General features: G+C 36.5%; 1 protein-coding gene across 1 annotated transcript; it reads right to left on the bottom strand.

Annotated features, from left to right (window-relative positions):
- Positions 1-2236: 2236 nt before the first annotated feature.
- Positions 2237-3382, bottom strand: LOC132164458 (expansin-A15-like). The gene is made up of 3 exons (XM_059574974.2): positions 3256-3382; positions 2788-3100; positions 2237-2649 (listed from the first exon to the last, which is right to left on the bottom strand). Exons 1-3 carry the CDS (start codon positions 3380-3382, stop codon positions 2343-2345), a joined length of 747 nt encoding a protein of 248 aa, XP_059430957.1. The 3' UTR covers positions 2237-2342.
- Positions 3383-13186: the final 9804 nt, after the last annotated feature.

Below are 13186 nucleotides of genomic sequence, written 5' to 3'. Positions count from 1 at the left end.
AGTTCGAATTTTTCGTCCCCCTTCCTTTGTGTGGACATGTCAAAAAAAAAAAAAAAAGCAGTGGGTTTGAGTTGTTGGGCTATTAGCTCATTTGTATTCGAATGACCTTTTCTCTTGTATAAAATAGTTAGATTAGGGTGGCTGGGGGCTAAATCCTTATAAACAAACCAGCCCATTGAACAAGAAAGAAATCTAGAGTTCAGTTCTACTGTTTGAAGGTGTTGGCACTTCAAATTCCATTTATCTATTCTAATATCCCTACACCATTTCATTCTACAAATTAAAATTCCATCATTTATTAATTACAATCAGATTCCGAAGTGGAAGAAAGAATTCATAAAACCCTATATATGTTTGTTACAATTGGTATCAAAGCCTTTTGATCTTGCAATAAATTGGCAGATAGAGTGAATTAATTTTAAAAATGAGCAAATTAAAATGATAGATTATTATACGAAGGTTTGAGTAGCTGAAGCCATGGGGAGAATTCGAGGCAATCAAGATAAATTTTGAGTCAATTGCACAAAGAAATGATAGAAACGGAGAGCCAAGAATATGTTGATGTGCCTAAGAACAGCTGCTAGAACCAATATGCAACAACAAGGGAAATCGATTCATCAAGGGGCATAAATTAGTTCGATCTGGATATATATATATATATATATATAAAGATCAAACCAACCGATCAGAACATTTAAATCCACACAAAGGTATCTAAATAAAAAGAAGAAGCAAAAGAGAAGCCAATATGTGAAGACACAGATATATATATATATAAGGTGCGCACCAATTAATCATGCAACCTTTTCATATTCTTTAAAAATTTAATCTCTTGTTTGTTATCACCAAAAGAAGCTTGCTAATAATTTTCAGAATACTACCTCTTATGTATGGAACAGCCATAATAAAAAGGTCAAATTTTCTTACAAGCTATAGCACATGTCTCGTATTACCTACCGTTAAGTCTTCGCATTGCCATCATTAATTATTTTGATTCTAATTATTATTCTTTTCTTACGATTCTATTGTATATAATTATTATCCAACGCGCGTAATATAGAATATACCTTCGATCATCACAAGCCTTAGCCTTGTAAGTGTAAAACCAATCTTTATTTGCAAGGAACGTACAGAAACAAATCTTTATTCATCGAAAAAAAAGAAACAAATCTTCGTCACAGACCCTATATATATTCACTGAAAATGATTTAATTGTTATTAGAAAACTATATCCCTAGCTGGCTTCACTTCTTTACTTGTTGACCTGGGATTCCAAAACCCAAAACTTGAAGACAATTCCCGAGATTGGCATGAAGACAATTAAAGAGCCCAAAACTTGAGGCAACTGTACGTACAAATTTTAAGTGTGACACGTGAATTTGCGGTCAGAAGCGTAGCGTAGAGTTGAAGGCCAACTAGGCTCAACAGATCGATGGGATCTCATCTCAAAGTGCGGAGGCACCACATTTGCATGGTCTCCAAGGACGCGTGAAAGTTATGATTGTTCAAAGCCATATTACCGAGACAATATTGATTTCACAAATCAAACCTGTTAAATGGTCCTCCACAACTTGGCAAATATGCTTTATAATTGAGATATACACTTCCAAAGGGAAAAATACAAATTAAAGTACAATCATGAAAGAAAAATACACTTGGATCCATCCACACAAGTACGTACGTACGGGGAAAAGGCTGCCATAAAATATAAATACAAGAACAACACATGCACTCCAAATATTTTTTATTAATTTCCTATATATGATATATATACTTAATTCGAGGACATATTTCAGCCAACAAACTGTTTACAAGCCTTCAAATTAATATCGCTCAGGATCAATGCCTCAAAGCAGAAAAAATTTGCTCTGCAACATCTCATTCTTTCTTTACCCTTTTTTAGAGTAAAACCAGCAATCAGATGACAATTAACAAAAGCAACTTCTTTGGGGGGGGGGGGGTGACAAGCCTTGTTCACCTCAGCCAAAATGATGCCCGGTCGGCCAGTAGTCCCATTAATTTCAGAAAAAAAAAAAAAAAAACTGTAGTAAAGTTACTAGCTAGCTAGAGGCCTTCTACAATACAGTTTGCACGCAGATACCCTCAACAGACCCAAAACCTTTGGTAGAGAGTGTTATTTCAACTTGGTCACTCAGACAGAAACCTATCAGGGCTGTTCCAAAAAAAAAAAAAAAAGCCCCCACGATACTGACCACCACAATATAACTTATATTGGTAGTATAATTAGAAAAGAAATAGTAGCTAGAAGAAAGTCACACTAAAGTTAGAGGTGATGGGCTTAATTTAGTGGGATCGGAGTTGGGTGGATCAGAACTCAGAACTCAGAACTGCTGTCCAGTGTAGGTTTGGCCAAAAGTCCAGTTGGGAGGAGCCACATTGTTGGAGACCACAGACCGTCCGTCGCTGGTTGTGACCTTGAAAGACAGGACCTGACCATTAAGGTAAGAGTTGCTCTGCCAGTTCTGTCCCCAATTCCGGGACATGGCCTGCCAATTACCGGTTTTAGAGCCTTTAATGGACACAGCAACAACATCACCAGCTCCACCAACACTGGTTATGAGAACAAGATTGAAGTAAGAGTGACCGTTGATTGTGAACCTGATTCCACCACTCTTTTTGCAAGCAACTCTGCATATATATATATATTAAGAGAGAGAGAGAGAGAGAGAGAGAGAGAGAGGTTAATATAAGTAGGTAGGAGCAGAAGACAGGATTGATTGATTATACTAAAAAATGTTATATATATATATATATTATCTTAATTACCTTCTGTACTGAACAGGAACAATTCCTGCCCTGTAGCGAGCAAGGCGTTGGAAAACAGGCTGAGAAAGATCAAAGTGCTGCAGGGGAGGATTACACCAGCCTCCAGCATTATTAGGGAGAGCAGAGTTAGGTGGACAGAAGTTAGTTGCAGTGACTATGATGGATCCTGGTAAGCACCATGTTTTGTCATTAACGCATTGAATCTCAAAACAGGCTCCACAGCTTAACCCACTGTTGAAAAGAGTAGTGCTCAACGCAGCTGTGTTTGTCCCGTACCCCTGGCTGTAAAGATTCCCATACCCACAAGCCCCACCTGCTTAATTACACCATATATATATGCACCCAAAATTAGTTAAACATGCATCAGCTTAATTCGATCTCTAGCTAATTAATTAATGCTACGTACAAGTGAAAATTTACATATATATGTTTCTTGCTTTCTTGCTTATAACTAAATAACTAACTTACCCATTGTCCCAGAAGCATCACTACCTCCATAGAAAGTAGCATGGGCGTTTGTCCACCCACTTCCATACCCCTTCACAGTTTTCAACATGGTGAGAAGGGCTACTATGGTATATCCAACGAAATCCATGTCCTGCGAAAATAAAAATAATTAAATGAATGAGACAACGGATCCATCTGAAATTTCAGCATTAATAGAGGAGACAATAGGGCTTACAGTGGCGTATGTAAGACTTAAATGCAGCTAGCTAGCTGGGGGATAATTTGTGACGATTGGAGAAGGAATGGACTTGTTTATATAGATGTGTATGCACTATGCAGTGCAAGTGGAGGATTATAAAATATGAATAATGTCCTCGATCAATATTATTGAAATTAGAAACGCCAGAGAATAGTGTACGTCTTAACAACTAATTAACTGAAACATATACAGTACTTAAAATAACCAACCAGGGAGTTTATAATTATATATATATATATATATATATATATAATATTAATGAATACATATTTTAAAATTGCCTCAACCCTTCCTGTTAGTCAAGTGGGCTTTTGTTTTGACCTTCAGTTTCAGAAATCAAGATTCTCCCTCATTGTCAGGGAGATTAATAAGTAAAAAATAAATAAATAAGGTTTAGTGAGACAATTATATATATATATATATATATATATATATATATATATATATATATATATTGAATAACCATTTATCTCAAAAATTAAAGCCAAAATGATAAATTGTGAAGCCTAATTATCACAACTTATTTTAAAAGTTAAAGCCGATAAAAAAATAAAAATAAAATAATTATTTAATCAATATTGTTCTAAGAGTTTTTGGATCCAGCAATTACATATTGAAGAGTGCATATATATGATAGTTAACATTGCCAAAATAATTCATAAAAAACAACATATGGTGGCATCCACTTTTCTCTTTATTGTCCATATATATTGAAAAGCATACATTGCCGTCAAGATATATATCAGCAAGAGGACATCAGAAAGTTGGTTAAATGGAAAAGTCTTTTTGGTCTATTATTCTTAGATTCCTTTTGTGAGGATGATGTTGAAATGAAATTGTTCCTAATTTATTTATTCATATAAGCTTAAACTTTTGGGATAAGATATCAAAGCCAAAAGTCTGAGTTTAAACCTTGACTCATCATTTACTCTATTTCAATTAAATATTTTATGTGTTGAGCCTCGTCCATTCAAAATAGTTTGAACCCACATATAAAGATGAGTGTTAAAATATTGAATAAATGACTAATTAAATTCATTTTTTCTTATTAATTTAAACTTTATTTAAAACATTTCTTTATTCATCTTATGTTCTTTTTTTCATTAATGAGGAATATCATGAAGTAGTTCTTTTTCTTTTTCTGTATATGATATATCTAAATACGAGAATCTGATGGCACATGGGGTTATGGGGAGTGCTTCACTTTGACTGTATGTTAACCTTAGCTTTTCTTGGTAGTTGTGAATATATATATTACACATTGCGCCCATCCCTTTGTCATTGTGAAGCCATCTCTGACTTTTGATACCAAAACTGAGAAAAGAATCCCATATAAATTAAGTTGAGAAACAAAAAAGCAGGAAACTTGTCTACCTCAAATTCAGGATCTTATGAATTGGATCAAAGTGCTTAGCATGTGTCAAACCATTATGATGACAATCTGCTCTTTCTGTTCCTTCACTCCTTTTATTAAAATAATTTTTTTTTCTTCACTTTATTAAGCAATCTTAGCTGTAACCATCTGATAATCCTCACCCCACTTCTCATGCTGTTGCAATATTTAAGTGTATAAATTCCTAAGCCTTTACAGAACCAGGAGCATGATTAATTGAACATGCATGCCTATCATCACCTATAATTAAGCTTGTACAAATTAAAGTTCACCTTTTTTTCCTTTTCGTTTTTTTCGGCCGGCAAGCGGATAAGGAATTAATGCTTACAGCTTACCCCATGCAGTACTGCAAACCAAGGTCACTTCCAGGCCAGGGAATTAAAGCTGAGGAAATGAAATATATATATATAAAGGGACAAAAGAGATACTGTTATATATGATTAGCTAGTCATATATGTTTATATAGAAAATATTAAAATATAAAAGAATGTAAAATATAGGAAGAAAGGAAAATATAGGAAGAAAGTAAGATAAAGAGATCGGAATGCATAGTTTTGGAGTGGTTAACCCTTAGGAAGTAATCTACAAGGCTTCATCCTGATTTTATTGATTTGATTAATTGATTGTATTTGTGTTACATATGATTCTATTTATAGAAAAAATATGGTAGGTATAGGTGAACTAAGAAAGGTAATCAAATTCAGAAAAAAAGGATTATAAACAGACACTTATGGGCCGGGTAAAAACTTAATAAAAAAAATGATATAGAAAAAATATATAGAAAATATCCTATATTTTAACAGTTTCGTTGTTTAATCATTGTAATGCAAAGTGTTTTGAAAATAACAGTTTAATTATACACATAAGAGTGAAAAATAGTTGAGTGTCACATTGTAAAGAGTACTATTACAAATGCGAGTAGTTAACATAAACATAATTGGATCTTAACCCATTGGGTGCGTGTGCCGTGCATCAGATAGAAGTGGCAAATAGGCCAAGTTTCTTGCTAAAAAAAAGAGGGGGGGAGGGGGGTCAAGGCAAGTTTGTTTCCACTAGCTACCTTGTGTGTATTATTTTAATATATATGAAGTACGGAGCTAGTATATGTTATTGAAGTCTGCAGTCTGCACCAGGCATGGAGGCTATCACAATTAACTGGGATGTGCAGGCTCATCGTTTCACGCCGCATTGTACTAGCTAGCTGCGTGCTATAGCAAAAATGGGGGTCACGTGCAGACTGATCATCTTGCACACACTACCGAGTCAATATATAGAGTTCATTTTCCTTATATATATATATATATATATATATATATATAGAGAGAGAGAGAGAGAGAGAAAGATTACAAAGGAGGATATTTCCTATTCTTGATCCTGGTGGAAGAGAGAATGAAAGATCTTGTGGGAATGTTACTAAACAAAAGGTGGGTAGCGGCTCATTTTGCTAAAGCGTATGCACGATAGTTAGCACATTTAGAAACTTTCAAAGCATGCCAGCTTTGAAAGGTAGAAAGAACTAATCTAATGTCTGAAACAAAAGAAGAAAAATGCCAAGAAGAGAAAATAAGGGGCTGATTCACAGCAAGGGTAACCAAAAGGGCATCTCCTTCAAGGAGAAAATGAGCAGCACTTGCAAAGGCTGCCAACCGAGATGAGAGGAGGGTAGCAGAGGCTTCTCCTATGAGCACATCAGTAGAAGAGAGTCTTTGAGTAGCAGCTAGGACAATTTCACCAGAAGAGTTACTAATCACAGCTGCTGCCACAGCAAAATTTTCACGAATGGCTACATCAAAATTCCCTTTCAAAAAACCAATACCAGGAAGAAGCCAAAGAAAGGGGAGGGCAGCATCATTCCATGCCATACAATGCTGCTACATGGAAGCTTTGAGCTTTTGAATAACCATCACTGGATTGGGAAGAGAAGCTTCAAAGATCAACTTATTACAGGCCAGCCAAATGGAATCCATAACAAGAGCAGCATGAAGTTGGAATCTCTTACAATCTGCCTTGGGGATATCAAACTTAGCGTGGGGGAAAATAATAGCCAATATCCAATCTAAGATAGGTCTAGAGGAGAAACAAGCCAAACTGAGGGGCCAAGGAGAACAGCTCCACAGAGCATTAGCCAAAGCACAATCCAAAAAAATGTGAGTCAAGGTCTCCAGAGGACCTTGACAAAAAGGGCAAACCCAAGCATTATCATCTTCAGAAATCACAAATCTACCAATGTTGGCTCTAGATAGGAGGATATCCCATTCGATTTTCCAAAGAAAATGTTTTAACCTGGCTTGAAGCTTGAGACTCTAAAGAGCCTGCCAGGCAGCCAGGGAGAGAGGAGAAGACCTACTAGAAGGAACAGAGGAGACTTCCCTTGCAGACTTTACAGAGAAGTTGTTGGAGGAGGAAGGCATCCAAGATCATTTGTCTCCAAAATTGGTACAAGGAATATGGATTTGGAGAATGTTCTGCACTGTTGTTAGAGCATTCCCAATGGAGGAGCCAAATTTTTATTCAAAATAGCTCCTCAAAACTCACTTTTATCTAGTTTAGCTAATGAATTTTTAAATGTGTCCACATCCGATTAGCTATATTTTTATGTATATCATTTAAATATTATTAAAAGTGAGAAAAAATTTGAGAGAAAGAGAATATGTGAGAGGAAAAATGGAAAAAATTTTGGAAAAAAGAGAACATGCAGAGAAAAAGTAGGAAAAGATTTGGGAAAAAGAGAAAACATGTGAGAGAAACAATAAAAAATAAAATGGCTCCCTTAAAAAATACTGCTACATTTAGCTTTTTTTTTTAGCTCTTCTAATCAAATATTTATTTTACATTTTCTTTTGGCTAATCCAATGTAGGGGATTTTTTAAACATTTGAAGAGCCATTTTAAATAAAAGTAACATTTGGCTATTCCATTGAGAATGCTCTTAGATCAAATAAGTCACCCAAAAGATCTTCGTTCCAAACTCTAGCCCCTGGCAAAAAAAGATCAACCACAAAAAAATCTGGAAGCTCCACTAGATTCCTATTCGGCTTGGGCTTGAAAGAAGGCATGGAAGGGATCCAAGGAGAATTCCAAACCTGCAAATTCTCACCACCAGTAATAGACCAACAAGCTCCCAATTCAACCACTTTCCTGTTTTTCATCAAACCTTTCCAAATCCAAGAAGATTGAGGGCTAACCTTGGCATCCAAAAAAAAAAGCACCATTCTGGAGGTATTTCCCTTTAAGGGCCTGAACCCATAACAGAGGTTCATTGAGAACCATTTTCCAACTCAGCCGGGCAAGGAGAGATTTGTTGATGAATTCCATAGAGCAAATGCCAAGACCACCCAAGGTTTTTGGTTGGCAGATACTGTCCCATGATAAAAAAAAAGTAAGGTTATGCTTCTTGTCTTGAGGAAAACCCCACCAAAACTTCCTTAAAATTGAATTGATCTCTGAACAAAAATTCTTCGAGAGAAGAAAAATAAGCATTATGTAGGAAGGGATAGCATTTGCAACAGATTTGATCAAAGTTGTTATGGCTGCCTGAGAAAGTAGTTTGGCTTTCCAGCCAGTAACTTTGGCAAAAATCTTCTCCTTGAGCTCAATAAGGGAGTCACTCTTCTTCCTATCAAAGAAAAGAGGGAGCCCCAAATACTTGGCTTTGGCTGGAATAGGAGGCAATCTGAGAATGCAATTGATGGATGCTTTGATGGTAGGCTTGCAGTTTCTATTGTAAAAAACTGCTGACTTTGAAAAATTTATTCATTGTCCAGACCAATGAGAATAGGTGTTGGGAAAATTGAGGATAACAGAAGCTTCATCACTGTTAGCCCTGGAGAAGATCAGAACATCATCAACAAACAACAAATGTGAAGTAGGCGGGCTCAATCTTGCAATTTTAATACCATGAAGGGAACCCAACATCTCTTATCTCAACAAGAGTCTAGATAAAATTTTAGATCCTAGGATAAAGAGAAAAGGAGAGAGAGGATCTCCTTGTCTTAATCCACGGGGAAGGCTAAAAATTACCAAAAGGACCACCATCCAGTAGAATAGAAAAAGAAGAAGTCGTAAGACATTGACTGATCCAATTAATCCATTTTGGATGGAAGCCGAGTAAGGAGAAAATTTTCAAGAGAAAATTCCATTCCAACGAAGTGCACGTGTGCATGGAGACAGCATGTAAGGAGCATCCGGCAATTCGCTTGCGGCACATGAGTTGTGGGCCGAATGGTTGTCGTCGCCAACCAAGACCACGATTTGTGGAGGCGGAAGGTCAAATCTATCGCTGAACATTGGCAACACACGGATGATCGATTCAGGGCTATTAGGGATCAAATTGAAGACCTCACTACCCAATTATCCAACTTGTGTGGTCAACATAGGAACTGATCTAGAAACCCGTTTGCGGAGCGCCGAAGGCACAAATGTCAGAACCTTGCGCAAGCTCATGCTAATTGGTAGGTGAGTAGATTCGAACTCAAAATTCCGAAATTTGACGAGGATCTAGAACCCGATGAATTTCTGGATTGAGTGTTGGCTGTTGAAGAGGTTTTTGAATTCAACGGGGTGCCCGATGAACAAGAAGTTTCTTTGGTGGTATACACATTTCGAGGAAGAGTTGGTGCGTGGTGGCAACAGCTGAAGAAAACTAGGAAGTGGGAAGGCAAATTGAAGATCAATAGTTGGGAGAAACTATTGAAATATATGCGGGTTTCTTTCTTGCCCCATAGTTATACGATGGGCCAGAAGTCACAAAATTGAAGATAAGGGTCTATGACTGTGACAAAAAAATAGAAAATTCCTATAAAAAAGAGGTATTTAGGGAAACATGGAGTGAGGCGAAGAGTCCACGACAGGCCAATTGGACCCTTACTTGCCAACCACAAATCCATAACCCGAATCCATTCTGTAGAGGAGGAAAAAGAATTTGTGGATGAAGAGTTTCAAGAATCCAAATTCATTGATGAAGAGTTCAGACACAAAAATGTTGTAGTTCTTTCGCAAGGATTCGTGGATTGGGATTCCCCACCAACCTATAATGACGATGTACATGAGGAAGAGCCGATTGAAGGACCTTTGGCATCTGACCTAGAGGAAGAGCACGAAGAAGATGGGTTTTATCCCATGTTTGACGGCCTCTACCCCGAAGAAGATGACCAATTGGACAGGGAAGAATACGAAGAAGATGGGCTTTTTTCCATGTTTGACGGTCTTTACCCCGAAGATGATCAATTGGAAGAAGAAGAGCCCATAGATGACATCGTCGATTATGAAGAGGGTGGTGAAGACCTTTCAGGTAAAATGCCTAATTTTAATGGTGAAGCTGTTGATTATGTTGATTTCGATGTTGTTGAAAATATTTTAAATTTTCCTAACAAAGATTATGGTGAGTTTTATGTGGATGAGAAAAATTATATGTTCACAAGGGAAACAATGGTTGACCCATTCTTGAGTATTTTCATGGCACGTGGAAGGGAAAATGAGCGAGAAAAGTACAGCAAATCTAAAGTATTGCCAAGTGGTGTATGTGGCTATCATGACAACCGTCAAGGTATTTCGATGATGAGGAGCATCACGCTTATTATGAGGTGTTGTCTTATTTTGATTTTAAGGAAGGGCAAGTGGAACGAGTTGATAAGGCATTCGAAGGACCGTGGAAAGAACAGGCCGAATTCGAGGACGAATTCTCTCCAACAGGGGGAGAATGATGCAGATTGCGTAGCCATCAGTTTGTTTTATTTTCTAAACCGACTTTATGTTGTTATTTTATTAGGGTTAGGGTTTTGGGGGTATTTATGTCATATTTTATTAGATTTAGGGTTTTAGGTTATAAATATATACTTATAGCCTTTAGAGAAAACAGTTGTTGTTTATTATTGATTTCTTTCTATTTTTCCTTAAAATCATAGATAGACTCTATATTTTGAGAAGAATTCTTAGGTCATTGATAGGCTCAAGATCTAGAATTAGTTATCCGCTACTTTATTGTTGTTCTTCGTTGCAACCCACCAAGTCACACTGTATCATAAACCAAACCCCAAATGATTTTCTCGATCCACAATAACTCTTCATTCTCACAATAATAGTCCCAAAATTTTCGTGAATGGAGACAGACCTCCAATTCTTCGGGATCTCCGTAGCAATCTTCCTGCAACTCCAACGACATGCAAAATAGCAGTGACAGAAAAAGAGATTGAAGAGCTAAGCAAAAGCATATTAAAGAGATAAGGGAGAAGAAGAAAATCCGGTTACCAGACCGGGTACAAACCGGAACCGGTTACCAGACGAGGTACAAATCAGAACCGGCCGATAATCTGGATCCTGGTTAACTGGGGTCCCGGTTTCCAGTTCCTATTGCCCAAAACCAAGAACCGGAAAACTGGACCGAGTTGACATTCCCAGTTAGCGGATGTTGTTGTCATAAATAGGTCTTAAATGCTAAATTGTTTTGTATGTATCTATAATGTTTGGAACCTCATAACTTCGGCTATATGATTGCTTCAGAGCTTTTTACATACTCTGTGCTATAAGAGCTTTTTACTCATAATACTTCATCATTGAATGAGATTGGAATGATTTCCCCCTTAAAAAAAAAAAGATCCTGCAATTCAAGTGAAATAGAGATATCTTCATATTATTCAATTCCTGTTCAACTAAATGTCAACCACTTCTTTACATCTGAATTGTGTTACTAGCTAGTACGTAAATGGTGATATATATTTCATTTGAAAGGAACAAATTAATAAGCAGAGATCCTATAGGATGTCCATCAACATTCCTTATATTTTATTGAGCATATGATCATACGACCCATATCCTATTTCCTTGTGCTCATGGCCCATAAATGGAGGGTTTCAACCCATGATTCATTTTCTCTACATGGGATAGTCCAACAACAACCCCAAGAAGCCCTAGCATGCTTCATTTAGCAACCATACAATAATAGGCTAACATTTATGATAAATGACTCATCAAGGCTCAACTACGTAGGTAAAATTGTATACAAGGAGGATCTTACCTGGCTATCATAGGTAAAATTGTTAATTTTTGACACCATTCTCAAACTCAACACAAAATTAGAATTAGAAAGTTAAAAATTAGTATAATCCGATTCGTCATCACACTCTTTTTTCTTTCATGCATGTGCACCAATCTCAACATCGTCCGCCACTTATCTTACCTGTCACTACAAAAAAACAGGCATTTTCTGACGTGGCTACAGTATCATATTTTTTGCCACGTCAGCAATTTTCTGACATTTAAAATTTAAAACATCAGAAATTTTTTTTCTGACGTGTAAAATATTTGAACGTCAAGAAAATATTTCAGATTTCAAAAGATAAACATTTATATAATTGCTGACGTGGTGAGACCTACCACGTCAGAATTTTTCTGACGTGTGGATGTACCACGTCAGAATTTTGCTGACGTGGTAGTTTGCCACATCAGCAAAATTATATATATATATATATATATATAGCTATATATATTTATATAGATAATTATTTATTATTTTTTTGAGTAGATTCCTGACGTGCCATGTGTGGCACGTCAGAAATTCCTGACGTGCGACACCTGGCATGTCAGAAAATCACCTCAAGTGGCCCAACAAAACTCAAAAAATAAGCGGGATTTTAAACTTTTTTTTCCCTCTTTTTATTTCCACCATCAACTTTTTCCCTCTTCATTTATTTTCCCCACACATGTGCATTCTCTCTCCTGCATGTCTGAATCTCCCTGCTTCTGTGCAGTGTGCACCGACTGCACGGCACCTCTAAAGGAAGAAGAAAAACAGAAGGTGAGAAGGGAAAAAATTGAGAAGCATGCAGCAGATCGAAGCAGAAGAAGAAGAAAAAGAAAAGGAGAAGAGAAGAAGAAGAAGAAAAAAAAAAAAATGGAGAAGAGAAGAAGAAGAAGAAGAAGAATAGGAGAAGATCGATAAGAAGATTTTTTGGGTTTGTCAGATTGATTTTTTGATGGTTGGTTTTAATTTTTTGAAGATTTTTTCGGTTTGAGTTTTTGAAAATATTTTCAAAAACTCAAACCAGAACTGCACCATGGAGATCGAAAAGAAGAGGGAGATAGTGAGAAAATGGAGAAAAGGGAGAGCTCATGGAGAAAAGAAGAGAGCTAGAGAGGGAGAAAAGAAGAGAAAAGAAGAGAGGGAGTGGCCATGGCAGATCCATGGGAGATCTGCACTACCGTGCAGAGAAATTCCCAAAAAAAAAAAAAAAAAATTTAATTGAAAATTAATTTTAATTAAAATAAATAAATAAATTCTAGAAAAAATTTAAAAAAAGAAAAATT

Source organism: Corylus avellana, chromosome 8, assembly GCF_965113065.1.
Source record: "Corylus avellana chromosome 8, dhCorAvel1.hap1.2, whole genome shotgun sequence".
Taxonomy (NCBI): Eukaryota; Viridiplantae; Streptophyta; class Magnoliopsida; order Fagales; family Betulaceae; genus Corylus; species Corylus avellana.
This window is presented reverse-complemented; position numbering and strand designations above follow the sequence as displayed.

Coding starts and splice junctions, on each gene's coding strand:
- LOC132164458 (XM_059574974.2), bottom strand. CDS start 3,382: ATGGATTTCGTTGGATATACCATAGTAGCCCTTCTCACCATGTTGAAA. Junction 3,101..3,255: donor TGATGCTTCTGGGACAATGG/GTAAGTTAGTTA, acceptor GTAATTAAGCAG/GTGGGGCTTGTGGGTATGGG. Junction 2,650..2,787: donor GTTCCTGTTCAGTACAGAAG/GTAATTAAGATA, acceptor ATATATATGCAG/AGTTGCTTGCAAAAAGAGTG.